At 33.7% G+C, this 26596-nt stretch overlaps 1 protein-coding gene across 3 annotated transcripts in view; it reads left to right on the top strand.

Annotated features, from left to right (window-relative positions):
- The window catches only part of LOC145259675 (regulating synaptic membrane exocytosis protein 2-like), a 602608-nt gene that overhangs the window by 314819 nt on the left and 261193 nt on the right, over positions 1 to 26596 (top strand). For all 3 annotated transcript variants that reach the window (XM_080117339.1, XM_080117347.1, XM_080117356.1), the window contains one exon: positions 23587 to 23754. In XM_080117339.1, the coding sequence (XP_079973465.1) occupies positions 23587 to 23754 (168 nt within the window). The remainder of the gene's footprint in view (positions 1 to 23586; positions 23755 to 26596) is intronic.

Here is a 26596-nt window from a genome sequence, read left to right as displayed (position 1 = left end):
TAAAAAAAGTCTTTTTAAATTACTTATCGTGAATCCTCTATCAATTGGCAACGACAGATTCAGGATGTTACTACAATCATTGTTTTATGTAATGGCTGTAATGTTGAGAAGTTCTAAATACCAACTACATACACTGATATGAATTTGAATGTGAATAACTTAATAAATATGGGTCTATATTACTTGTTTTTATCGGACTATTGTTCTCATCTTGAGTTTTATTTGTGCAACGTTTCGGTCGGAATAGCCTTCGATTCGCCAGGCATGTTGGTCGTTATCTTGAAAAAGAATGAAGAAAAGAAACCGGCTCCGTAGTGGTTTCATATTCTTGGAGTTGTTTTATTTTTTATTTTTTTCGCTGTAGTTTCGTATGTGTGAAAAATTGTAGGAAAAACAAACATTTGTACAACCTTCTCCTTTAAATTCCAACGATAAAAGAGAGATAATTCACTGTCGCAAATTATTAGAGTTGTCTTCCTTTGGCAAACAAGTTTTTCACACATACAAAAGATAGCAACCAACATGCCTTGCATAGTTCGACACGTTGCACAAATAACACGCAAGATAAGAACAATAATCTGATCAAAACAAAGTAATATGAACAATCAGTCTCCATTTCAAAAATTCAGAACTGTAAAAATACTTTTATCTCGCAAACATAGTGTGTTTGCGAGATAAAAGATAGCTGTAAGATAAGGCGGAATAACAGAAATCGAGACGAATATAAAAAAATAAGTATAAGACCCTTTTAAAGAAATATACATAAACAAACTGGATGCAAAAAAACGCCCCTTAAATAAAATAAAATAAATAAAAAATATATAAACGCATTAAACAAGTAATAACTGCAAACAACTCATTGCGAATAGAGATTAACTATTATGAAGAGACAAAAACTGGGAAAAGTTTATCGCAGATTCAATGAATCGTTTTTTTTTCTGCTTTATTCATTACTTTCTTGGCTGAAATGTGTTGAGGTTTCGAAAGAAAAAGATTTCTACCCCATATACTGTATTTTCAGAGTGATGAAACCTCGATAAACCAAAAATACACCGTAATATATGGTTTCTAAATAGAATTCTATAGTGTTGTTGGAGAAAGGTTTACTACGTCATAAAGATCTCGAGTAAACATTAAATGCGGTGCCACTCGAAATAAGTATACCTCGCAATAAAGTTCCAATGCCAAACATATTATTTCCATCAACAGTGACTATCATTCCTTCCAATTTATTTCTATTTTTATTCCACCAGTGCTACACTGTACTTAATTATTTCTAATTATCATTTTTGAGTAAGAGATATTTCACAATAAATTCTGGCTAGCACTACTTTTGGGGCGCTCTTGTTCTGATTAAGTCTTAATAATACTTGTCGATTAAAAGTGTAGGACATGTATAAAATCAGAAGCTTTATGTTAATCTATTTGCCGCATATTTGGGTTTTGGAAGAGGTCTCCATTCTATGGGCGCTCTTGTTCTGATTAAGTCTTAATAATATCCGTAATAACTTTAATACGGCGATACAATCATACAATTATAGTCAATTTTAGCTATAATGCAATCAATAAAGTAAGCGCTCTCATTAACCCTCTCCCACTATCTTTCGCTTTTTGTCTAAAACTGCATTATGTAATTGATTCAATGTTTAGACCTCATTACTAGAAGTAAGATGTAGATTGGTATATAGATTCAGTGAGCGGGAAAGTGAAGACGGAAATACGAACGGCGGATTTTTGCGCAAAGTTTTTCAAGTTCCATATGTCTGGCCATTCGCATCATCTCTTTTATAAATAGGAAAAGCAATAAACTGTCCACGCGATAAACGTAAACATTAAATAAAATTAGAATAAAACAAATAATTGTTTGCTCAAATGGCTTCGTATTATATTTACTATTTTTATGTATATTTGGCTTTTTTATATTTAGCTTTCGAAAGTGTAATTGAAAACGTGTTTCTCCTTCTTCATATGTGCGGTTTTAATTGCAACAATTTGAATCAGACGACGATGGCTTCAATATAAATTACTTCGTTTTCCTGTTATTTGCGATAATACAAACTCACGTATGGACTAAGGACACATACATACATACATACATACATACATACATGCATGCATACATATGTGTGTGTGTGTGTGAGAGAGAGAGAGAGAGAGAACGGAGAAAAAGATAGAAGAGGAAGATCAATAAATATCCCAGTAGGCTAATGATGAAAAAGTTTTTTTTAAACTTAAATATTCATTACAGCTCATTTATTTCCATGTAAATTGATAATCACACACAAATATACACATACACACACAAATTCATAGATGTATATACATCTTGGTATATATTTAGAAGGTACGTAAGCAAATATATATATATATATATATATATATATATATATATAGAACAAGAACCTCAACTTAGATATCACAATGGGGGCCCGGATAGGTTTTTTTTTTTACATAGGCATCACCACATTATCAAGGCCAAGAGGCCACTCAAGTATAAGGGTTAAAGAGTGTACAGTAGGAATTGGACGATATAGTAATCATTAGTAATGAAAATTTGGTAAATTTGATAACTTATATGGAACGGCTCATCAAGAACTTATTTACGTTAGACTTGAAGACAACCATATTGTAGTCAGCCGGAAAGCAGGAAAACGGAAGACAATTCCACAGGCGTGCAGTTCTAAGAAAGAAGCTTTGTTCATGGAATCTACGTTTAGGTTTAGGCACAGATAAAGAGTGGGGGGAATTATTGATAGTGTTTACAGCTAGACGAGTATTTCTTGTGAAAGTTTGGCGAGGGGGGACCATAGATTGAAGCTCAGTCGAACACTTTCCATGAAAATAACGATACATCAGAGACAAACTCGCAACATCTCTTCTGTGAGATAGAGGTTGCAAGGAAGAGAAAAGGACATCTCCTACGAGGCTACGAAGTCTATTTTGAACTCTATCAAGGCAGGCCAAGTCCTTTCTAGCAGCTCCTGCCCAGATGTGGCAACAGTATTCCATCCTTGGACGTACCTGGCTCTTATATAGATAGAGAATAGCATCAGCAGTGAGATATTTACCGGATCGATGGAAAGATCCCACCATTTTTCCAGCGGCCTTGGCAACAGATTTGATGTACGTGTTCCATTTAAGATCAGGAGTAATGGTCAAGCCAAGAAGCTTGTCAAAACTTGAGGCCTCCTGAAGACGAGAGCCATTCATTTCAATTGTTGCCAGATGTGGATTAGAATGTTGATGATGTAAAGAGAGAAGCTTGGTTTTAGATGCATTAAAAGTAACCAGCCACTCCTTACCCCATTGTACTACGTGCTCAAGATCAGAGGAGAGAGAATTGGAGAGAACTTGGTCGTTTACTGTCTTAGACGTGCTACCATAAACGGTAGTGTCGTCAGCATAAATGTCTACAAATGATGTAAGGATGTGATTTGGAAGATCATTAATGTAGATCAGGAAAAGAGTTGGGCCCAGGATGGACCCCTGAGAGACACCGGCATTAATACTGTGAGCTTCTGATTTTTGCCCCTCAACTACTACTCTTATGAACCTATCAGAAAGAAATGATTTAATAACTGAGAAGACATTTCCAGCAATACCATAGCTAGAGATTTTATGAAGTAAACGTTTATGCCATACCCTATCAAAGGCCTTAGATATGTCAAGAGCAATTGCCCTAGAAAGGTTGCCTCCGTCGAGAGATTTGCTAATCCTATGAGATATAACTGTAAGCACATCTGCTGTAGATCTAGCAGAACGGAAACCATATTGAGTGTCACTAAGAAGGTTATTTTTGTTGAGATGGTTGATTACTTCTGTATTTAACACAGATTCCAGCAACTTACTCATGACGCACAGGAGACTTATTGGCCTGTACTGAGAGGGGGATGAGCGATCACCTGAATTCTTAAATACAGGGCATACTGATGAAATTTTCCAGGGAGATGGGAAACTATTCTCCTTAAGACAACGTTTAAACAGTTTTGTAAGTATGGGCGCTAGTTCAGGTTGAAGTCTTTTTAGTACTATAATTGGAATACCGTAAGGGCCAGTTGCTTTACTGGAATCAAGGTTTTTGATTAGCTTGGCAACATCACGTACAGATATACGTATATCACATAGCGTGTTTTCTGATACAGGAGGAAATATTAGGGGTTGGCGGCCTTGATCGCAAAGGGTAGAATTAGCTGCAAAGTTCTTGACAAAGAGTTTGGCTTTGTCTGATGCTAACGAGATTACCTCAGGTCCATTGATAATAGTTGGGATGGAGCACACGCTTCTGTTCAGGATTCTGTTTGCTATTTGCCAAAACTGGTGGGAACCAAGCCTCTGTTCAGCTACTTTGGACTTAACAGATTCAGCATACAACTCTCTTGCATTCTTTATTACTTTCTTACAATGGTTGCTGGCAGTCCTGAAAGCGGCTTTAGTTTCCATACATCTATTACGTTGGAAACAGTGGAAAAAGTGATTTCTGTGCGCAATGGCAGCAGCACATTCTGGAGAGAACCATGGCTGGCTGTTAGGTTTTTGCTGAAACTTTTTCGAGGGTATGAAACGGTCAATACCTACAATTAACCATTCCGTCAGGTCTAATACTATAGAGGACACATCCTTTTTAAACATGGAATGCAGAGGTAGATCAGATATAAATGTACGGAAGCTATCCCAGTCAGCCTTAGTGTATAGATATACAGTACAGTGGAGAGGTACGTCTGGGGACTTATTACATTTCATTTTTATCTTAATTGATACAACAGAGTGGTCGGAAGATCCAAGAGGAGACAGAACAGAAACTGAACATAGTTCAGGGCAAGTTGTGAGAAAATGGTCTAGTAGGCTCGCATACTGGACGTCATTGTCGGGCACACGGGTGGGTTCCTGAACAATCTGAGTGAGGTCATAGGCAATGGAGAAATCATGACATAACCTCCCCTCATCATCGGTCTTGTTTGAGTGGGTCAACCATTCGACGTTGTGAATATTGAAGTCACCACATACGTGAATGTTAGCTGAAGGATAAGCAGATAGGACTTGGTCAATTTTCTCAGATATGCTTTGAAAGATAGTAACTCCGCTGTTATGGGGGCGATATAAAGTAAATATAAATGCCGTAGTGTGAGCTAAAGCAACACGGAAGCACATATAGGGTAAGTTAGGATCTTCCCTGGAGATGTTCCTACCACATGGAAAGCTATCCCTAATATTGGCACATATTCCATGCCCATGGCGATCTTGGGGGTCAGATTTAGAAGTTAAGTTAGAGTATCCTTTAATTGCGAACTCTTCTAGTGAAATAGCCTGTCTAATGGCAGTTTCACTTAAAAATAAAAGGTCTGGTTTAGTCTCCTGTAATTGGATAGTGCACAAGTAACGACCTTGTAGGCCTTATATACTAAATGAACTACATAAAAAGATTCCAGGACTAAAAGAAGGACTATACCGGGATGATGCATTATTCTACATGAACTCAACAAATAGGTTATTTGAAAAAAACAAACAAAAAATTAAACAATTCTTCAGTAAACTAAACCTAGATATAACAATAGACCCAAACCATAAATGTGTAAACTTCTTAGACATAACCCTGAATCTAGACAAAAACTCTTATGATCCCTACCATAAACCCAACCAAATGCGATTCTACATAGATCACAATTCCAACCACCCGAATAGTATGAAACAAGCACTTATACCTAGCATCTCCAAAAGAATATCCAAAATATCACAAAATGAAGAATTATTCAATAAAAACAAAAAAAATAAAGAACAAATCAAATTTGTTAAGGAAACTCAAAACAATAACATGGGTACAGAAAGAACAATAAACAATGCAAATGTAATATTTTACAATATGTCGATGAGGAAATATAAAAAAGGAAAAAAAAAGAGCAAAAACAAATGAAAAAATAAAACATAAAATAAGCACAAACAACTGAAAAGATAGACCATAATAAAACTGAAAGAGAAGTTAAAAAGAAAAATAGAAGGAAGAGTCAGGGGTGGTTTAATCCACCGTTCAGCCACCATATAAAAAATAACATCCCAAGGGAATTTTACCAAATTATAGACAAAAATTTCCCGCAAGATAGTAAACTAAGTAAGATAATTAACAAAAACACTGTTAATCTATCCTTTTCACCGTCTGCTAACTTAACAAATACCATAATTGGCTCAAATAACAAAAAATTAAACAAATATTTGAAAACAGAGATAGGACAGAAAATTAATCTAACAATGTAAAAGAATGTAACTGCTGGGACCCTACTGAATGTCCAATGGGGGTATGTTTAACTTCAAACGTAGTATACAAATGTGAAGTTATAGCAAATAATGAAACTAAAGTATATCTGGGGAGCACCACAACTTGCTTTAAGGACAGATATCGCAATCACCTAGCATCGTTTAAAAATGAAACTGGGAAAGAAAATAACACCATAAATAATGAAAACAACAATGTGGATAAAAATGAAAACAACAATAGAAAGGATCATAATAATAGTGACAACTACAACTACTATAACGGAAATAGAAACAGAACCAATAGTAATAACGAAAACAACCGGAAAATCAAAGAAAAACCCTACCACTTTAGCAGTATGGATTAAGGAATTAAAGAAAAATAAAACTGAATATGAATTAAGATGGGCAATAATTGATAAAGGGGAAAAATATAAACCTAGCAAATCGAAAAGATGCAATCTATGTATATTAGAATCATACCATATACTAATATCAAAAGAAAAATTATTAAACAAATGACTAGATGAAATCCACTGATGTCTGCACAGAAACAGATATTTAATTTCACGCACTAGAGCAGATAAGAAAAAAAGTAGTAAAAACGAAACGTATAATATAAGGAAAGATAAAAGATGCAAGAGAGGTAATCCTAGATATAAAAACGATTCCATGAAAATGACCTCCCTTTAAACAGAAGGATCGAGTAGTAATACGAATTCAAACACCAAGCAAAACAGGAATATTAAAATAAACACGCATAAATGTAGAAATAAAATTATATAAAATTATATGATAATTGAAAAAAAAAACAAATAAAAAAGGGGAAATTAAAACAAAAATATATAATTAATAAATAAATAATGAATAAAAAATAAAAATACGAAACTACGGGTTAAAACTAAAAACTATCTTCCCATAACACCAAAAAATGGAGGAAGTGAGGAAACATAGCTTTGAAAATCTTTTTACCCGAATACGATGTTCAGCATGTTAAAAATATACCTTTTGTTGTAAAAATCTAATGGGTAAACATCTGAAGAAGTTAGTGGGGACAGGATATTTTTATGGACACATAAATGGTAAAATTGCCTATCCACTAATGAAACAGCTGTAATGGAAAAAATCCAGGAAATAAACGAAGGTTATAAAAAGAAAACGTGAGTCTTTGAATTTTCAACAAAATTTTACACACACACACACACACACACACACGCATATATATATATATATATATATATATATATATATATATATATACTTTCATATATGTAAGAAACTGTGTATACATTTATATATATATATATATATATATATATATATATATATATATATATATATATACTAGCAAAAGTACCCGTCGTTGACTGGGTTCAAAAATAGCCTACAGAAAATGGACTCTGATTTATGAAAGTATGATAGGTTATGAAAAGGAAGGGTTGTAAATTTGGGTTGAATTTGGGGGTATCAAAACCAAAGCAAAATATGATGAAAGTAAAAATAAAATAGATAAACCCCATAATTTATTATACCATACCTGTTCACACTGAAATACTTATCACAATATTCTGTGGATCTATATTAAAAAAAACCTTGTTAAACTTTGTTACATATTTCCATTCTATGGTGGTCAGGTGCGAACGAACACCTCATAATTTTATTATACCATATTTCTTCACACTGAAACATAATTATCAAAGTATACTTACGCAGATAGATATGAAAAGTCTTTATTAAAGTTTGTACCTATTCTCATTCTATGGAGGCCAGGTGCGAACGCAGACCCCACAATTTTATTATAGCATCCCTATTTAAGTTAAAACATACTTATCAAAGTATTCTTATGTACATCTATATCAAAAACACTTGTAAACGTTTTTTTCTTAATTTTTTAATTTTTTATTTCCATACTTTGTAGACCCGGCGCGAAGGCAGACCCCACAATTTTAATGAACCACCGTTCTGCCATATCAAACATACCCATTCCTCTGTTTCGATACATCTTCTATCATTATATGTAATTAGTTTTTTAAAATACTCAACCATATAGGAGCCTATTCGTGACCAGACACACACACACACACACACACACACACACACACACACACACACACGCGCGCGCGCGCGCGCACACACACACAGACATTTAGCTTTATATTATATATCTTTCCGGATTAATTTTGTTCAATTTTGTTAATCAAAAAAAAAAAAAAAAAAAAATGGTAGCCAAAAAATACAACTTATTTTTTTTTTCACTTAAAAAAAATCGTTATAAGAATAAAACAGAAATTGTTGCGGTAGGTTGTTGTTTTTTTAATTTTTTTTGTTATATTTTTATTTTTTCTATTGATTTTATTATATTTAAATACTTTCTTCAGTATTTTCCTTGCGTAACGTTGTTACGCTTTTATAATCGGCGTCGCTCGGTGAAAGCCGGCGGTTGACGTCATGTTTCGAGCAAATCTGAGCGGTCAGTTAGCTACGTCTTATTCAAATTCTGCACAAGTACCCAAATCTTAACCCCCGACACACACGTTTTAAAGTGTTTCTACGTATTTTTAAAATGTGTGGAATTCATGACGCCTCATCTCGTTTTCTCTTTTTACCACCCCGCCCCTGCAACCAAACTTGAAAATATGCTAACGATCACATATCCCGTTTACCTATAAGGCTAACCGTTAAATTTGCATAGAAAAATGATCCCCACTATATAATTATTAATCATTGTTATTATTTTAAATATTCTTTCTTATATATAATCATTAAAGGCCGTTGAAACGAATTTGCAACAGAAAAGTAGAGTTTGATTTCTTTTTAGTAGGTAAACTACGCTAGGTTAGGTCGTAAAAAATACTTTTTTTTTTAATATATAGTTCTTTTTAGTTTTTTTTTTTTACTTGTTTTTTTATATTAGAGAAGGATTTGTTTTGTTTTTTGTTTGAAAATTATTCCAATTTGCAATGAAAGTACAATCGAAAAATCCTTTTAAAAATCTGGGACGCTAAAACTGTAATGTCTTTCCCCGTATAATCAAAAGCATCCGGGCACAATATTTGTTTAAAAAAATCGTTAATATTGTTTAAAATTAAACCAGAAAACGTTTATAATATATAAAATTATATTTAAAAAAATCTATTCATATTGTTTAACGACTGGGCCAGCTAATTTTAGTAGCTTAGTCGTTTTTAAATTTTAATATATAAAAGACAATAAATTTTAAACATTTCTTTCGTTTTTGTTTTAAAACGATGTAATAAAAAATACAAATAAAATTCGTAAAATACCGATGAAAAAGGCAAAAGGGATTTAGTTTTGTTTTTATTTGCATATTTCAAACGCGAAAAAATTGTCGATAAAAAAGCTTTCATGACTTTGTTTTTATGTAATTACGCATGCGCAGAGTTTTTAAAACGGCCAAACAAAATGATTTGAGTTTTTTTAACATAATAGATAGACATATTTGTATAAATGTTTATATATATATGAATGCATATATATGTATATAGATATATATATATTTCTATGTATATGAATAAATGATATATGTAAATTCGCATATTTTATGCGTATACATATGATATTCATATACTTATATATAGTTATTTACATACATGTATACATGTCCATTTGTTAATATATATATAGATATATATATATGTATATAACTAATTATACACACACACACACACACACACATATATATATATATATATATATATATATATATATATATATGATTTTCTCCAGTAAATTAGAAATATCTACCAGAATGGAAAATAATAACGGTGATTAATCGGTATATGTTGGAGCACACTATACATAGACATATTTGTGTAATATATGGATGTATTCCGCATGCGAAAAGTTTTACATAAAAGTAACGCATATGTAAAATACTTTGCCAGTCTGCCCGTAGTTTATCCGCTGACTAATTTATCTCCCACAAACACCGCTCGCATATATATATATATATATATATATATATATATATATATATATATATATATATATATATATATATATATGTATGACTGCTGCTTCTTGACAGAAGCTTTCAATCTCTTTAGTTAAGTGTTGTGCGTCTGTGTACACGTAGGTGACTTTTTAATCCAGCTTTAGTCCTACATGAAAGTACACATATGTGACATAAAATACTTTCCGTTTTTGTAAAGGTGATCACATGATAATATTGTGAATCCTAGAATGTTGTGTCAAGCCATTTTTAGATGTGAAGATTTTACCACAAATATGACAACGTAGCCTTGCCGGATGTAAAAGTCGCCTCATAAGACTGTCGTTCCTGTCTTTGATCACGTGATTTCAGATGATTTACAAAACCAGCTTTTGACAAAAGGTATCTGCCACAGACAGTGCACTTCAGTTCCTGTTGTAATTTCTCTGACATTATATTTTCGTCTGTCTTTCTTAAAACACATTTTAAAACAGCAAGATCTACGTGTCGCTCTTCAAAAATCTTATAACTTTCTCTGATGCTTTTTTCCACAGTGAACAATCTTTCGTAAGGGCTTCCCAGTTATGTTTATCCATCTCAAGTATTTTCAAGTTGTTTTTCAGAGAATCCTTAAACCTTTTTTCTTCGTTTATGTTTTTATCCTTATGTATTTCGCCATAAAACAGTTGTTTAGGAAATCTTGTCCTCCATCATAACCAAGTGTTTAGTCCAGCGCATCTTATTTTAAATTATTTTCATTTCTATACTAGTACTATTTGATCGTAAAAGAACTACAGTGTAAGACGTTAGAGTCCTCGTTAATAGTAAGTATCTGTGAATACAGCTTTGGTGAAATCTTTACAATAACTTGAGATATGGATCTCTGATCCATATAGCAGCGTAGTCATAACGCATGCTTCGCAAATATGTAGCTTTGTTTTTGATGTGATTCCCCAAAACTGACCACACACGTTTCTCCAGTTTGCCAAAAGCTGAACTGGCTTTGGCTATTCTGTGATTTATCTCAGCATCAAGCGCACAGTCCTTACTCAGCGTGCTACCAAGATATACAAAATTGTCCGTGATATTTAACTTGTTACAATCAACCAAAATGTTGGTTCACGCTATGACATTTCTATAGGAGGAGAATACGTAACATGTTTTCTTGAGGCTGATGGTAATTCCAAAAGCTTTACAATGATAACTTGCTTATAATCATCTGTGTGTCTGCTTCTGAATGTGAAACAAAGTCTGCATCATCTGCATATAAACGTTCAAGAACAAGGTTCTGAAAAGTTTTCGACTTTGCGTTCAAACGTTTATTATGTTTACCTGATGTGTGAAATTGAAACTTCCACTCAATAGCGCAATTGTTAAAAGAATGCACGAGCATCACAGCGAAATATATGGAAGATAATGTAAGAGCAAGTATATCACCTTATTTCACGCCGTTTTCAACTAAAATTAGATCATATAGAGATCTATTAAAGTTCACTCAGGCTTTCATATTATGGTGTAAATGCTTAAGCAACCCCACAAAACTGGTAGGACAGCCTAATTTCCTAAGAATCTTCCAGAATGCATTGTGGTTAATAGTATCAAAAGCTTTTGTCAGATAATATATAATGCTCTGACTGGGGGACATTCATTTGGTTGTCAGTCAGACACGATGGGGATGATCACCAGTTAACTGTCAGGTGCACGTGTTTTTTTTGTTTTGTTTTTTTAAATATTTTGATATATCCGTCGAAGACAGAATTCACCAGGCTTGCATTGTAAACAGCTCGAATTTTTTTAAAATGAAAACTTTATTTACAACACTCACGCTGTGACTTATGACGATGATGATGATGCATCTCACAGGTTATTTAAACACAAATGAATAAACAAACTTTAACCACATCCTTTCTGTTTTTTGTTTTGTTTTTTTGCTGTTTTTCTCATTCCTTGTGGTGCCATTTCAATCACCTTATACTCGTTTATTGAATTAAATTGTTTATTTTAATCATGTTTGGCAGCTTAAATATATATATATAAAAAAAGATCCTCCATTGCTCTTTATTTTCGCCATTGATATTATTTTTCATTGCTATCGATTTTTCTCCTGGTGAGATGATAGCCAGAAGAGCTCTATAGAGATTTTTGCTAATGTTCATATATATATATATATATATATATATATATATATATATATAGATAGATAGATAGATAGATAGATAGATAGATAGATATAGTTATCACTAAGGAAAAAGGAAAGCTTAGAGATAGGGTAAATATGTCCTTCACCTTTTCCATGTGTTTGATCCAGATATCTCAAAATTGAAAATCATTTCAAAGTTAAATAATGACCGATACTTTGACCAAGTTTGATGATGTTTTGTCAAGCGATGCGAATGCTAAATTGTAAATGATATCGACAATTAAACTTGACTCAAATCATTATGTTTTCCTTAGCGGATGTAAAACGTGCCTAACATACACTTTATCTATCGATTTTTCATATAAATATTCAACAGTATTCAGCCGACAAAGGGAATGTTGATTGCCAGGAGTAACGCCGCTGCGGTTTTCATAAGCAGCGAAGAGCCAGCTATTAAGTAAATAAATGTGCAATATTAAATATCTCGCCGGAAACGCCGTTTGCCATGGGACGAATGGAACGCTTAATACAAAACGAAACAAAGATGGCGTCCCCCATAAAATTAGTTTCTGTTTTCACATCTGGCCAATAAAAACAAATGTGTCAAATCTCCGGTTTTTAAGTAGCGAATAAAAGGATAATCTATGCAGATAAAATCCGCCAGTTTTTATATCAAACTGTTGAAACATGAAATATGAACTATATAATGTGCTTACGTGAGAGAGAAAAGATACATAAAAATGAAGGGAATTGTTGTCAATTATTTGGATGTGTAGAATATTTAGCAATGGAAATTTTACTATAAACATAAACGTTGAAATACCAACGAAAATTCTATTTCATATTTAAGCGAGCCAGAACGAATGAATAACGGATATAGCTTCTTATGTGCATTTACAAATTGTACTTTTGTTTTACTTGTATTCATTTTAAACAATGGCAAGTTGCGACTGAGACTGTGAATTAGAATTAAAATGCTTACATGGACATTCTAAGTAGGAAGTTGAGCAGCGAGATGTCTGTTCCCGTAACCTTTAAATTTCTCTATGTTAGTACCGTCGAGAAAGCACGATACATGGATGTAATTCCAATGCCTAGTAGTGCGGGGGGGACTTACAGAATAATAAGCTCTTCGGACTTGAAATACCTCTGCAGTGAAGGCGTTGGATTTTGATGCTTGTCGGGTTAGTCGACTATATTTACGTCGACGGTGGGGGTGGGGGGTCATCAGTTCTTTCAGTTCGTTAGAACACATTCCATTAGAGAACTTGTATAGCAAGCAGAGGGGTGCAATAGTGTTGCGTTCGGACATGAGGTTATAGCTTAGTTGATATGATGGAATCTATTCGATTGGAGATTGGAGGAATAAATAGGAAATAGAAAGACAATCGAAGACAGATAAAAAGGAAATCCATAAAATTCAAGAGTGGGGGCAAGTAAAATAGAGATATCTTTGTGAAGATAAAGAGCAAGCCCATGTAAATATGTGGAAGAGTCTAAACGGACAATGGTCAAATGACCATTCACATATATTGCAAAGATATGAAAAAATTTGAAAGAAAAAAAAAACAAGTTAAGCATGCATCGTCCCCCGTGAGTGCACAGTGAATGAGACATAAAAATGACTAAGTTCAGCATTTGCACCTCCACCCATGTAGCCCCAAAAGTCCCCAGGGGACGTCAAATTCTGGTGGAAATGAACAAACGGTGCAGTTTTATGCCTTAACATATGTAAATTTGAGTTCTGCACCATGAAAAAAAAATACTAAGTTCATCATTTGCCTCCTTCTCCCGCATTTAGGCACAAAAGTCTCCAAGGTCTTAACATAATTAAATTTGAGTTCAGCACCATGCAAAACTGCTAAATAGACATACACAGAAAAGTTTGGACAAACATGATAAAATAGATCCAAAAATGGAGTGTTTTTATTAACACTAAAAGAGCCTCTGGGGCACACCGAAGAGTTATCGTGAAGTATAGACAAACAAAATTATATAGAAATCATTTAGTTACAATTTTTCAGAAAGTTTTATAAAAATCCAAGTGATCAATTTTTTAAATAAGCACAGAAGTGTCAATTTTAGCAATTTTAACCTGAAAGGCACCCCTGGGGGGGGCAATCAGTTTTCCCGGAAAATCCGTTCTGTTACTTTATTTCTCATATCGTGTTTAATGTTTATGCAAAATTTCAAAAAGAAAAATCCAAGGCATAGTTATTGAGAAAAGTGCGGATAGATGAACGGACGAACGGACGAACGGACGAATTTACAGGTCCACCCTCCTTTTTTTGGTGGCAAAAAAAAGACTGGACATCGGGAAAGTTCATGAGAGTATACATGAGGATGCTAGTGTAAGAAATAGATTGTTTTCTACGGATTAGTAGTAGGCGTGATCATGGCAAAGGGAGGGAAAAGTAGAATCACTTAAAGACAAACCAAGTTTGAAAGAGACTTCCTTACCAGCATCAAATTCCTTGGACTCCAAAAGAAAAATGCCCTTCAAATGTCTAATAGTTGAGGAAGGGGTTAATAGGATAACTGACAAAAAGTCTACCCCTAAACTGGTTATGTGGTTGACCAGAAACTGGTGTTTTATCGTAACAGTCACTCTTCAACAAAGACAAAGATGTCCATTTTACTAAGAAGCTAGAAAGTAGCCAGATATTTTAAGAGCTTCGGAATCCAAAGTGCACATGAACATTACAATATAGGGAAAGAGATCAGTTCCCGGTAGTATCTACATACGCACATATATGTTAAACTAGAATGTGTCGCTTTTTTAATTGGTTCATTTCTTTAGTAAACCTTATAATAAACACACACACACACACACACACATATATATATATATATATATATATATTTAATATACAACAATATAATTTAATATTAAACAAAAACTAATAGCAATACCCCACTGCAGCTTTACCCATAAATCCTATTAAAATTAGTGTATTTCTATCTAAACAAAACAATTTGTCTTAAAAAGTTATTTTCTGTTGTTCTAATCAGGAAGACGCAATCAATGATGTTAATGTTCCTCTGCTGTTAAAATTCAAATAACTATAATAAAAAAAAAAACATATGACTTTAACGTTTAATTGTTGCTACTTGTAGTAAAATTCCATTTTGGTTGTTCTGATCAGAAAGACAATATATGCCTAGAAGTGATGATAGAAGGTCATGCAAATGCTGGTATGACAATATTTACGTGTGGTTACAGTAAGTTTGAATCAACTTAATCATATATCAAAAATGGAAATCAATGGCAAATACATTCACATGTCAATACGCATGGAAAAATAAGTAAATGCTAAGGTTTTATGCACGACATATAAAAGAAACTGGAATCTTAGGAAGATTTCCATCATTCATGTAATAAATGAAGCAACCAGACTCATGAAAAATAATTTCCAAAGTTATCTGGAGAATATATCCGGTGAACCAACCAAGTGCAAGAGAAATATGAACAATTTAACTTAAGCAGACGGTTAGAAACTTTTGGAATGTGTGGGACAACTGTTTAATATTTAGCATACGGTAGGATGCCCCACACCTAGCTAAAACAGAATGATAAGAAAAATAGACAAAGGTCTACTCGGCGAAACATAATTAAATGAATTATTTTAAGAAAACTTTCTTCACAGAAAAAATTGTGACGTCGGTAGGAACATAGTGTCTATTACAAACACACAATCTCCATTATAACAAGACATATAAATAACGATGATCGCCGTATAAATGAACTTTAAAACTGTCTTGTCATGGCTGTCTAGCTTTCGACAAACCCTTAAGAAACTTAATTAACGATCATTTAACTTTCTTTTGGTTCTTGTTGAATGAACAGTTATCACTCATTGGAGCATTTTATTTGCCGAGATTTTGACTGCCTGGCAGCAATGAGGAACGGTTCATGCTTAAACAATGGCTAAGTATCTGCAATTTCGACCTCGAAATGATGAGTAAATCTCTTGAAACGCTTAACAAGCCGATCGTTCACAATGCGGGAGATGTGGCTATTAAATATTTTAAATCAATAATTTCGATCCCATTACTTTCCGCCATTTTGATTCAAGAGATTTAACTCATCTGGAATAACTATTGACGTTGTGTTCATATCATGAACACATTCTTCGTAATATTTGAGATGTGGTTTGATGATTTGAATTATTTTATTTATTAAGACTAGTGTTCTGATTGAAAATAAGGGTATAGATGACTACATATGTAGGGAAAATTGAAACATTTTACACTTATTGGATAAAGTAAACATTATAGATATAAAAAAAAAACATTGGAAAGTAAGATGTCCTAAAGAAGTAGTGCATGTGCTGGTTGACAACGACCTGCTAAGTTGACTTTAATACAATATGAGAACCATTATATTCAAAATACCACAACAAATAGTAATACCCCACAACAGCAAAATCCTGATATCAATAGAATATTCTAATGTAACCAAATGCAACCGGGCTTTAAATTAAACAAAAAAGCTATAAATGTTATTTATGTTTAATAAATATGTTTCCCCCACCGACGACAAAAAATTAGACATATCATATAAAGAAATTAAAACCCAATAGTCAGTAGTAAAATCCAATTCATCCCTCATGAAAACGAACTAACGTCATCTTTATAAGTTCAAATGCCCCCTAAGCGAGTTCTATACGAACAATAAAACTAATAGTTACGTTGATCACGTAGGTTATACAACAACTACACTGTCACGTCGCCTTACCATGCATAATATCGAATCAAGTGCAGTATTACAACATTTATAAAAACAAAACGTAGCTGAACTTCCTCCGAAGTTAGAGAAATTATTGTCTGCAACGTACAAGAAAGTCAAATATTGCATTTGCTGAAAAGCTATGCGCATAACATTGAAAACAATAGTTGAAATAATTCAAATAATACCATTTTTAAAGCATAATAGTTCCGCAGATAGACTTAGAAAATTTATGAGCTGTGAAATATGAACCTCTTGTTTATGAAGTTTCGGTCAATATTGAAACGCTATGTATACTTTGTTTTGTTTTGACGACCAAGAGTTTTGTTGTCTTTTTATCTTGTATAATTTACAGGGTTGCCCAAAAAGATGTGATTAACTGACATTTATTATTAAAAGTAACAAATTCACAATTTTTTCATAAACTTGTCTTACACATGTGTAAGTGTTGCGTAGCATAAGTTTTTCTCTGTGTTCTACTATTTTGTAAGCACAGCTCAATAGTTGCTAATGTGCTTGATTCAGACTTTTTGGTGCCGATTCACCGTGGCTACTTGTACATTAAAGTTTCTTATACTCCTTTCCAATGTCATGACGGTAATATAAAATAGTTTACATAAAGGCTAATAAATGTTTCAAGTTATTTTTAAAATGTACTGTAGTTTATTTTGTTAATAATAGTAAAATTTTTATGCTTTAAATTACATTTGCATGGTGAGTCTTTGAGAAAAGTAGTAGTTGCAAAACTAATATAGCTATTATTATTATTATTATTATTATTATTATTATTATTATTAATTACTTACTATGAATCACACAGACCATCATCAAAGATTTCTCTTTGAGAACAACTTTTGATGTTTTCCGGAGACTAAGTGACAACAAGTTTTCCCAAATTTTCGGTACTCTATAACACATTCGATAACCTTTGCAGATGATTTTGCGTTACTGCAACAGCTGTTTACCATTGATTACTCGTTGGCGGCAATCATTGTTCTTCACTGCAATTTAGGTGGCAATAAGTCCCACCAAGGTGCCAGTCCTTTTTACATTCATCCATCGGGGGATCTGACTAGCGTTTTCTCTCCTCGGTCTTTACATCCTCTTTGATCCTCCTCGATTATTTCGTGTGGTGTCAGTTTATGGCGATACACACAAGGAAAGAGAAAAAAGGGCAAGGGAAGGCAAGGCACAGGGGGTTAACTTACATTTATGCAGTTTCAGTTTTCATGATCCCATGTGATGTCCCTTTGTGTTTTACGTTTGTAGGAGTTTCTATATGTCCTGCTTGTGCCTGTAGCTCATGTGTGTTAATCTTCGCAGTCAAGGGTTTTCCTTAATATTTCATCCGTTTTCATTATTGTTACATATTGTATCTTCTCAGTACTCTCTCTGATTCAAAGTTTTTCGGTATTGTTCCTAGTGCTATTATTATTAGTGGTGTTATCTTGACTTTCTTCATCTTCCGTATACCTTTGAGCTCTCTGGCCTGTTCCGTGTATTTGCTTCGCTTCTCTGTTTCTTGCTATTCACTCTGTAGTGTTCTGAGTCCGTACATATCCATATAAAGACATGCATATATATATGTATGTATATATATATGTATGCATATATATATGCATATATATATATATATATATATATATATATATATATATATATATATATATATATATAGGAGAACAAGCTCAAATTGATACTTGTCAAGCTTTATATTGTCCCGATAAGTCTCTTCTTATAGAATTGTGCTTACTCTTTTCTTCTAACGCACTAAGCTATATATATATATATATATATATATATATATATATATATACATACATATATATATATATGTGTGTGTGTGTGTGTGTGTGTGTGTGCGTGTAACTTAGTGCGTTAGAAGAAAAAAGTACAATTGCTTTTCCAGTGTACCAAATTTTACTTCTGTGCGTTTCATAGCAATTTCAAAATTAAAAATATATTGACCTGCAATAACTCAATACACACAGTATATATATATATATATATATATATATATATATATATATATATATATGTGTGTGTGTGTGTGTGTGTGTATGTGTGTGCGTATATATATATGTATATATATACTCTGTGTATTGAGTTATTGCAGGTCAATATATCTTTAATTTTGAAATTGCTATGAAACGCACAGAAGTAAAATTTGGTACATTGGAAAAGCATAACAATGTGCCTCATTTCCTGGATTTTTTTTATGAATTTTATAAATATCTGGAAAATTATGCTAATTTTTCTATTTTCTGGTAATTTTAAATGCGAAAATGTCTTTATTGCAAATGTCTACAAATGTATATTTTCGGTAATAAAACAATATTCTTACTTCATATTTCTATCATATGAAATAAAGAACATATCTGGTAACAATATTAACAAAAAACAAGAACGAATTTTACATTATTTTGTCTAATGAAATATTTTTTTTATCAACATAACTCCCTTTCTTCAAATTCTTCGACGAAAATTGAACACCTCGTTCATAGACTTTCATCTTTATTATTGACCAGAGTTGCTCAATTGAGTTTATATCTGGAGAACAAGGCGGCCATACCATCAAATTTTCACTGCTAATGCTTAATGACTTAAGGTAGGAAGTCCTAGCGTTGGCTGAGTGGGATGGCGCATTGTCTTGCATAAAAATCAATTTGCGGTCACGCACCAATGGAAGGTCATCAATCCATGGTGACAAATGCTCATTTAAAAATACAATATTAAACTGGCTTGTTAGTTTGACACCCTCCAATTATGGTCCAATTAGTTCATCGCAGATTATTGACACCTCAACCCCACTATTGATGACGAAATCGATGAGAGGTGGGGAATTCAAGAGGACTCCAAACTTTCGCCCACACATCTGGTCCATCAAGAATTGTTCTGGCCTCATCGGTGAAAAGAACATTTTCTAAGCTGATTTTCATGTATTTCTGAGCTCCAAGTCAAGCGATTTCCTCATGAGTTTGGTTTAAAACGAGGGTATGCTATGGGCTTAATGCTTCTTGCAATTTCGTTTAAGACATTGCAGCGTGTCTTTCTGGACAAGAGAGGTAACCCAACCTTGTCAAATATAGCAGCACTGTTGCCGCCCGGCTGCTTGATAAGTTGGCGGCAAGTTTTTCTAACGTCACGAGCAGAAACTGACTTTCTCGTGTTTTTGTTCTTCCTTAGTTTGATATTTGGATTTTCAACGATTGAAGATAATGTTCCTCGATTTCTTCCAAGTTTCTCGACAATATATATGAGAGATAAACCTGCAAGGCCTGTAACAACACGTTCTTTTTCACTGTCAGCATAATTTTCAAAATATTTGTTAAAATTCCACAAAAATCAGGGAAATAAGGCACCTTGATATGCTCTTCCAGCGTACCAAATTTCACTTCTCTGAATCTCAAAGCAATTAAAAAATTAAAAAATATGGACTTGCAATAAAGCGATACACAGGTTATAAAGATATATATATATATATATATATATATATATATATATATATATATATATATATATATATATATATATATATATATATATAAAGATATATATAGCCACATAAAGAGCCACAGTAACGTCGAAACACGTATCTCTCACATTCTGAGTAGACACTGCTGTGGACAGGAGTGACGATTGAGATATCTAAGTAGAAATATTCTTTTTGATCATGTTGTGTGAAATATTTGCTAAGTGCTTGATCTTATTTGAAGAATTCATGGAGAAGCCACAACATCATTCGCTTCAAACCGTTCTGACTTATAATGGGAAAAGGGTGTTCGATATCAACCTGCCGCGAGGATTTATAGGAAATGATCAGTGAAGGAATCGACAAACATTCCATCGAATATGATACTGAACGCCTTCTCCTTAATAATCGTACTGCCGACCACTTCTACCATTCGCTTGATATAATTCATACAAAAAGAGCAATCAAACATAAAATAAACGTGTCGAGACGTTTCCTGTAAATTCAAGTGCTCTTAAGTAATTTTCTGCTTATTCCACGCATTTCTTCCAATTCTCTCGTCTAACTAACACTCTTTTAAACCATTATACTCGAGTTGGTTACAGACCTCGATTAGCAGTGGCCTATTAATACAAATGACAGACTCGAAGGGAAAACGAATGACTACAAATCTAAGAAAATGGCTAAAGCTCTAGAGGAAACTTAAAGTCTGTAGTGGAATGAGACCGAAACTGAATGGTAACGTTCAATGCCGGAAAGACTAAGCTTATTTCCTCTAATAATTACAAGAAACCTCAACCACTGATTAGCATGGCTAATGATACATTACTTGAAAGTACTTCCCTAAAACTCTTAGGCTTAACATTTACAAACAACATGGTATGGAACAAATACATCTAAGTAATCGCCAAAGAGTCGCCGAAATGTGGCATCTCTGTGCATGTTTTACAAGTACTTTAATGGTAAGTGCTCGGACGAGCTTCCCCCTCGAGGTAAATATCCCCGAAAAACCAGACAAGTAATGAAATCCCACCCCACATTGTAAGATCCCTGTATGGCGTAAAGCCGTCTACTAAAATAGCTTCTTACTTCGAACTACTAGACTTTGGAATTCCTTCCCATGCCCTGTTTTGCTCAATGTACTGACATGCAAAAGTTCAAATGTAATGTGAGCAGACATCTCGCTGCCCAAATCCCTGCATAGTATCTCAGTACATATGATCCCAAACAGTAGCCCCTTACAACTTAGTGCCACTGTGCCTTGTTTGGAGTGAAAAAAAGTAAAAAAATCTAGGTAAAACTTTTTTTTAGTACAATTTTTTTTCAAGGTAGCCGTGTTCTTTTTATATTTTTTCAAAATGATTTACTGCTTTGTTATATAATGTGGGGTCGGCGATAGTAATACGTTGTATAGTCGTCTATGTAACGAGTGTATAACCGTTTATTTGTGTCATCCAACGTTTATGTATTTACATTGAATGTGTGTACCGTGTATATTTTTTTATGACAGCGTCTCTATTGATCGTTTAGTAATGTCCGTTGCATTTATCTACAGTTCGTTATGGGTGTATATAAGTGTATATAATTGTATATAGGTGTTCATGTATGCGCGTGTATATAACAGGATAATAAAATATGAATCAATTCCTTTAAAACATGAAGAATAACATTGCCAGTGGGGACAATTTTCAAAGTTTATTTCGTTCTTGCTGAATTTTAAAGATGCCTTCCGTGGTCCTGGATATGATCTTAAACTATATCCAGTGGTGAGACCCCAGCTTGCGGGCTTTGGGGAGTGTGGAGCCACCCTTTAATCGTCATTTCTCCCAGGTCCACTCTGACCCGGAATGGTAGTACCTGTTAGGGTCCCAACTATGGGTTAAATAGAAACCGACTTGAAAACAACAAATATATTCTATTAAAAAAATGTTCTTCAAAATCTTTTGATTCGGCATTAAATAACCTGAAAAGGGTTGATATACCGTAAAACAAAAACAACCAACCAAAGATGCCTTTCCCCCGAAAAAAAAAACAAAAAAAAAGCAAAACGTCAAGACGTGAATTATATTTGAATATAATAATTTATTTTTTATCCCTTTTTGCAGTTGGCCATACTTTGTACAAGTCTACATTTTGCTATCTCGTCCCCTTTGACTGTCACGAACGTCAAGCACGAACCCCGGGGCACAATACTTCTCTCCGTTTGCTAACGTGTTGGGTAATGAACTGATCTCTCCTCTTACTTTACTGCCCATGAGTTTTTCTATCCAAAGTTTTCTTTCTTTGATTCTCTGACGTCACCAAAAAATCATCTTTATTGTTTATCTAAATTCCTGTTTTTGGTTTGATACTATTACCCTAAACTTTTGCAATGTTAAAATTCTAATGGATTGTAAAATATTTAACATAAATATTTTATTCTGCTTCGATAACATTTTTCTGATATTCAACCATTTCTTTTTGTTATCATAATATTTCTACTAAACACTGACAATCAGCCACGACCAGGCTACTCGGTATTTTCCAGAAACCAACAATATAACCGTTTGTGTTCTTTTTATATCCATTTAAAACATGGGAAGAAGAATGTAAAACTGTTCTTTTTGTTTTATTTTACTAAATCCTAAAAATATATAACGTTTCTAAAGAATTCTAAAATATATATAACGTTTCTAAGGCATCCTAAAAGATATATAACATTTCTAAAAAATCCTAAAAGATATATAACGTTTCTAAAGAATCCTAAAAGATATATAACGTTTCTTAAGAATCTCTAACAGAAACGATTCATTGTATGGTATGTTTTTTTTCTTCTATATTTTCTTTTATCTGGATCACAAGGGTCAAGTGAAGTTAATAACGATTTCTTTCTTTTTTCAAGAACACAATCAACAAGTGGTACAGTAAAATGCTGTTTACCCCATTTTCTTTTCCTGTAGCATAAGTGGCAAGAATCATCACACTCTTTTTCTTTTTATATTCTATTGTAGAGCATCAGAGGCAAGAGGCATTATATAAAGTTTTTCTTTCTATTTCTTTCTTTTGTCTAGAGCATAAGGGGCAAATGGCGCTGTGCGCAGTGCCAACTCAGACAGGAGCTGATGTGCAAGACAGGCACGTGGTACCATGGCGACGAAACGGCTGATTTCCTCTACAGCAGCGAAGCGACGGCCATACAAAAGCTGGATAGTGATGAAACGATTGTACCAGCAGTTGATGTAAGTTTATGGCGACATTATTGTTTGATATCAAGAATGAAACTCAACGACTAAAATTCAACCGATATATGTGTATTTAATATAATTAGCTACACAGACAGAATGACGGATATAGAGATAGATAAGAAAACGGGCAATATATATATATATATATATATATATATATATATATATATATATATATTGTTTTTAAAGGGACGATAACATAGACAGACCGGTGGTATATTTACAGAAGTACAAAAATTATATTCCAGGAAATCTGTCTCGGATACTGTGGTTATGGCTGTCACCAATGACTACCAGGACACCCAGCCGGTACTCTATTCGCAGTGTCGAGATTAGTCTATCTATTCCCGAAACAATAATAATAACACACACAGACACAGACACACACACAACACACACACACACACACACACACACACACACACACATATATATATATATATATATATATATATATATATATATATATATGATGCGCTCACAGTCTTCGTTAAGACATGAATCTAGAAGAAGGATGTAAAAACTTGCGGTTTACTGAATACTGTCTCATGTGGCAGCCATCTGCATCGACACAGATTAGCAAAAATATATGCAGTAATACCAAAAGCTGTGGTTGCTTCTACACAAAGCCTTCACCACTATAAAATATATCATCTGTGTGAATTTACGAGCAACTTTGTTGTTTTGGCGGAAGCTCATACGTCGAAATCGATTACAAAGCCCATTATATATATATATATATATATATATATATATATATATATATATATATATATATACTACATTATACTATACTATTATACCGTTAATATTTCAATTACAGTCGCTCGTTACGGATTGACTACATTCGACATTGAACGCTTGGTCAGATTATATGATAATCACAATCATTACACAATATCGTTTCCGCTCTGCAAGATCTACCGCAGATGTGCTGACGGTTATAGCCTACAGGATTAGTAAATCTCTTGACAAAGGCTTCCTTTCTAGGGCAATTGCTCTTGACATATCAAAGGCCTTCGACAAAGTATCACATAAGGGTCTACTTCACAAGATTTCCAGCTACGATATAACTGGAAATGTTTTCTCAATCATTAAATCATTTCTCTCCGATAGGCTCATAAGCGTAGGAGTAGATGGACAAAAATCGGAGGCCTGCAATATAAATGCTGGAGTCCCTCAGGGGTCAATCCTGGGCCCAACTCTCTTCCTGATCTACATCAATGACCTCCCTAAACACATACTTAAATCATTCGTTGACATCTATGCTGATGGCACTACCATCTACGGCAACACATCAAAAGCTGTAAATGACAAAGTTCTCTCTGATTCTCTCTCCTCTGATCTTGAGCGCGTGGTTCAGTGGGGGGAGACGTGGCTGGTTACCTTTAATGCATCCAAAACCAAACTCCTATCCTTACATCATCAACGCTCTGATCCCCAGCTGGCATCAATTGTGATGGATGGCTCTCGTCTGGGTGAGGTCCCGTGTTTTGACAAGCTTCTGGGTTTGACCTTTACTCCTGATATGACATGGAACACGTACATCAAGTCTGTTGCCAAGGTCGCTGGAAAGATGGTGGGATCCTTCTACCTCTCCAGAAGATATCTCACTACTGATGCAATTCTCTATCTATATAAAAGCCAAGTACGTCCAAGGATGGAATACTGTTGCCATATCTGGGCAGGAGCTGCTAAAAACACAGAAGAGACGTTGCGAGTCTATCCTTGTTTTATCGTTATTTCCATGGCAAGTGCTCGTCTGAATTCCAATCTCTGGTCCCCCCTCGCCAATCTTTCACGAAAAACACCCGTCTAGCTGAATCCACTGTTAAAAATTTCCCTCACTCTATATCTGTGCCTAAATCAAACCGTGGATTCCATGAAAAAAGCTTCTTTCTTAGAACTGCACGCCTGTGGAATTATCTTCCGTATGCCGGCTTCCCACCGGACTACAACTTGGATGTCTTCAAGAAAAAAAAAAATACCGCAGAAAAATATGTCCCGCGCCCGCATTCAAACAGTTCACTGTTTTACACACACAATATGAAGACGAAAATAATAGAAAATAACTCTGCTCCATTTCTTTTTCGTTTTATATATATATATATATATATATATATATATATATATATATATATATATATATATATATTGTTAAACAGCACAGCATTTTCTTGTTTGACAATTTTCCGTTTTATTTTTTCCAGTTTTCGAATAATCCTTCTTGTGTTATATGTAAAATGGTGTAAGTGTTCCGTAGTCTGCGAGCGCTTTTGGCGTTTCCGCCATCTTCAGGCTGGTTATATAAAAAGTCGTTTTAAAATTACCTCGAATTATAAGGTCGTGTTTTAAAATTACATCGTACTATAAGATCGTTTTTGGCTTATGTGGGCTATTTATATACAAATTTATTGGACAGTTTTTTTTTGTTTTATATATATATATATATATATATATATATATATATATATATATACATTAACAGAGGAATTTTAAAATATTTTTGCTGGATTCATAATTTATATTGTTTATTTTGGGTTGTCTCCAAAACCTTCAGTCTCCTAACGTTAGAGTCTGTTTGTAAAATTTTGGTATTTTCTACCATGAGGTTTCTAAATTGAGAATGCTGGCAGCCATGTTTTTTTTTAAATGTTACGCTATAGAGCTAGTATCGGAAAGATGAAGCGTTAGTCTACGGGACAACGTGTTGGTAGTATGACCAATGTAAGAGGAACAGTTAGAGATACACTCTCCTATTGGGCAATTAAATTGATAAATTACATTGTTCTTTTCCAACACTTTGTCCGCTTGCGAAATATTGTTATTAATTATG

The sequence above is a fragment of the Euprymna scolopes genome, chromosome 3 (assembly GCF_053919585.1).
Source record: "Euprymna scolopes isolate OS-2025 chromosome 3, ASM5391958v1, whole genome shotgun sequence".
Classification (NCBI taxonomy): domain Eukaryota; kingdom Metazoa; phylum Mollusca; class Cephalopoda; order Sepiida; family Sepiolidae; genus Euprymna; species Euprymna scolopes.
This window is presented reverse-complemented; position numbering and strand designations above follow the sequence as displayed.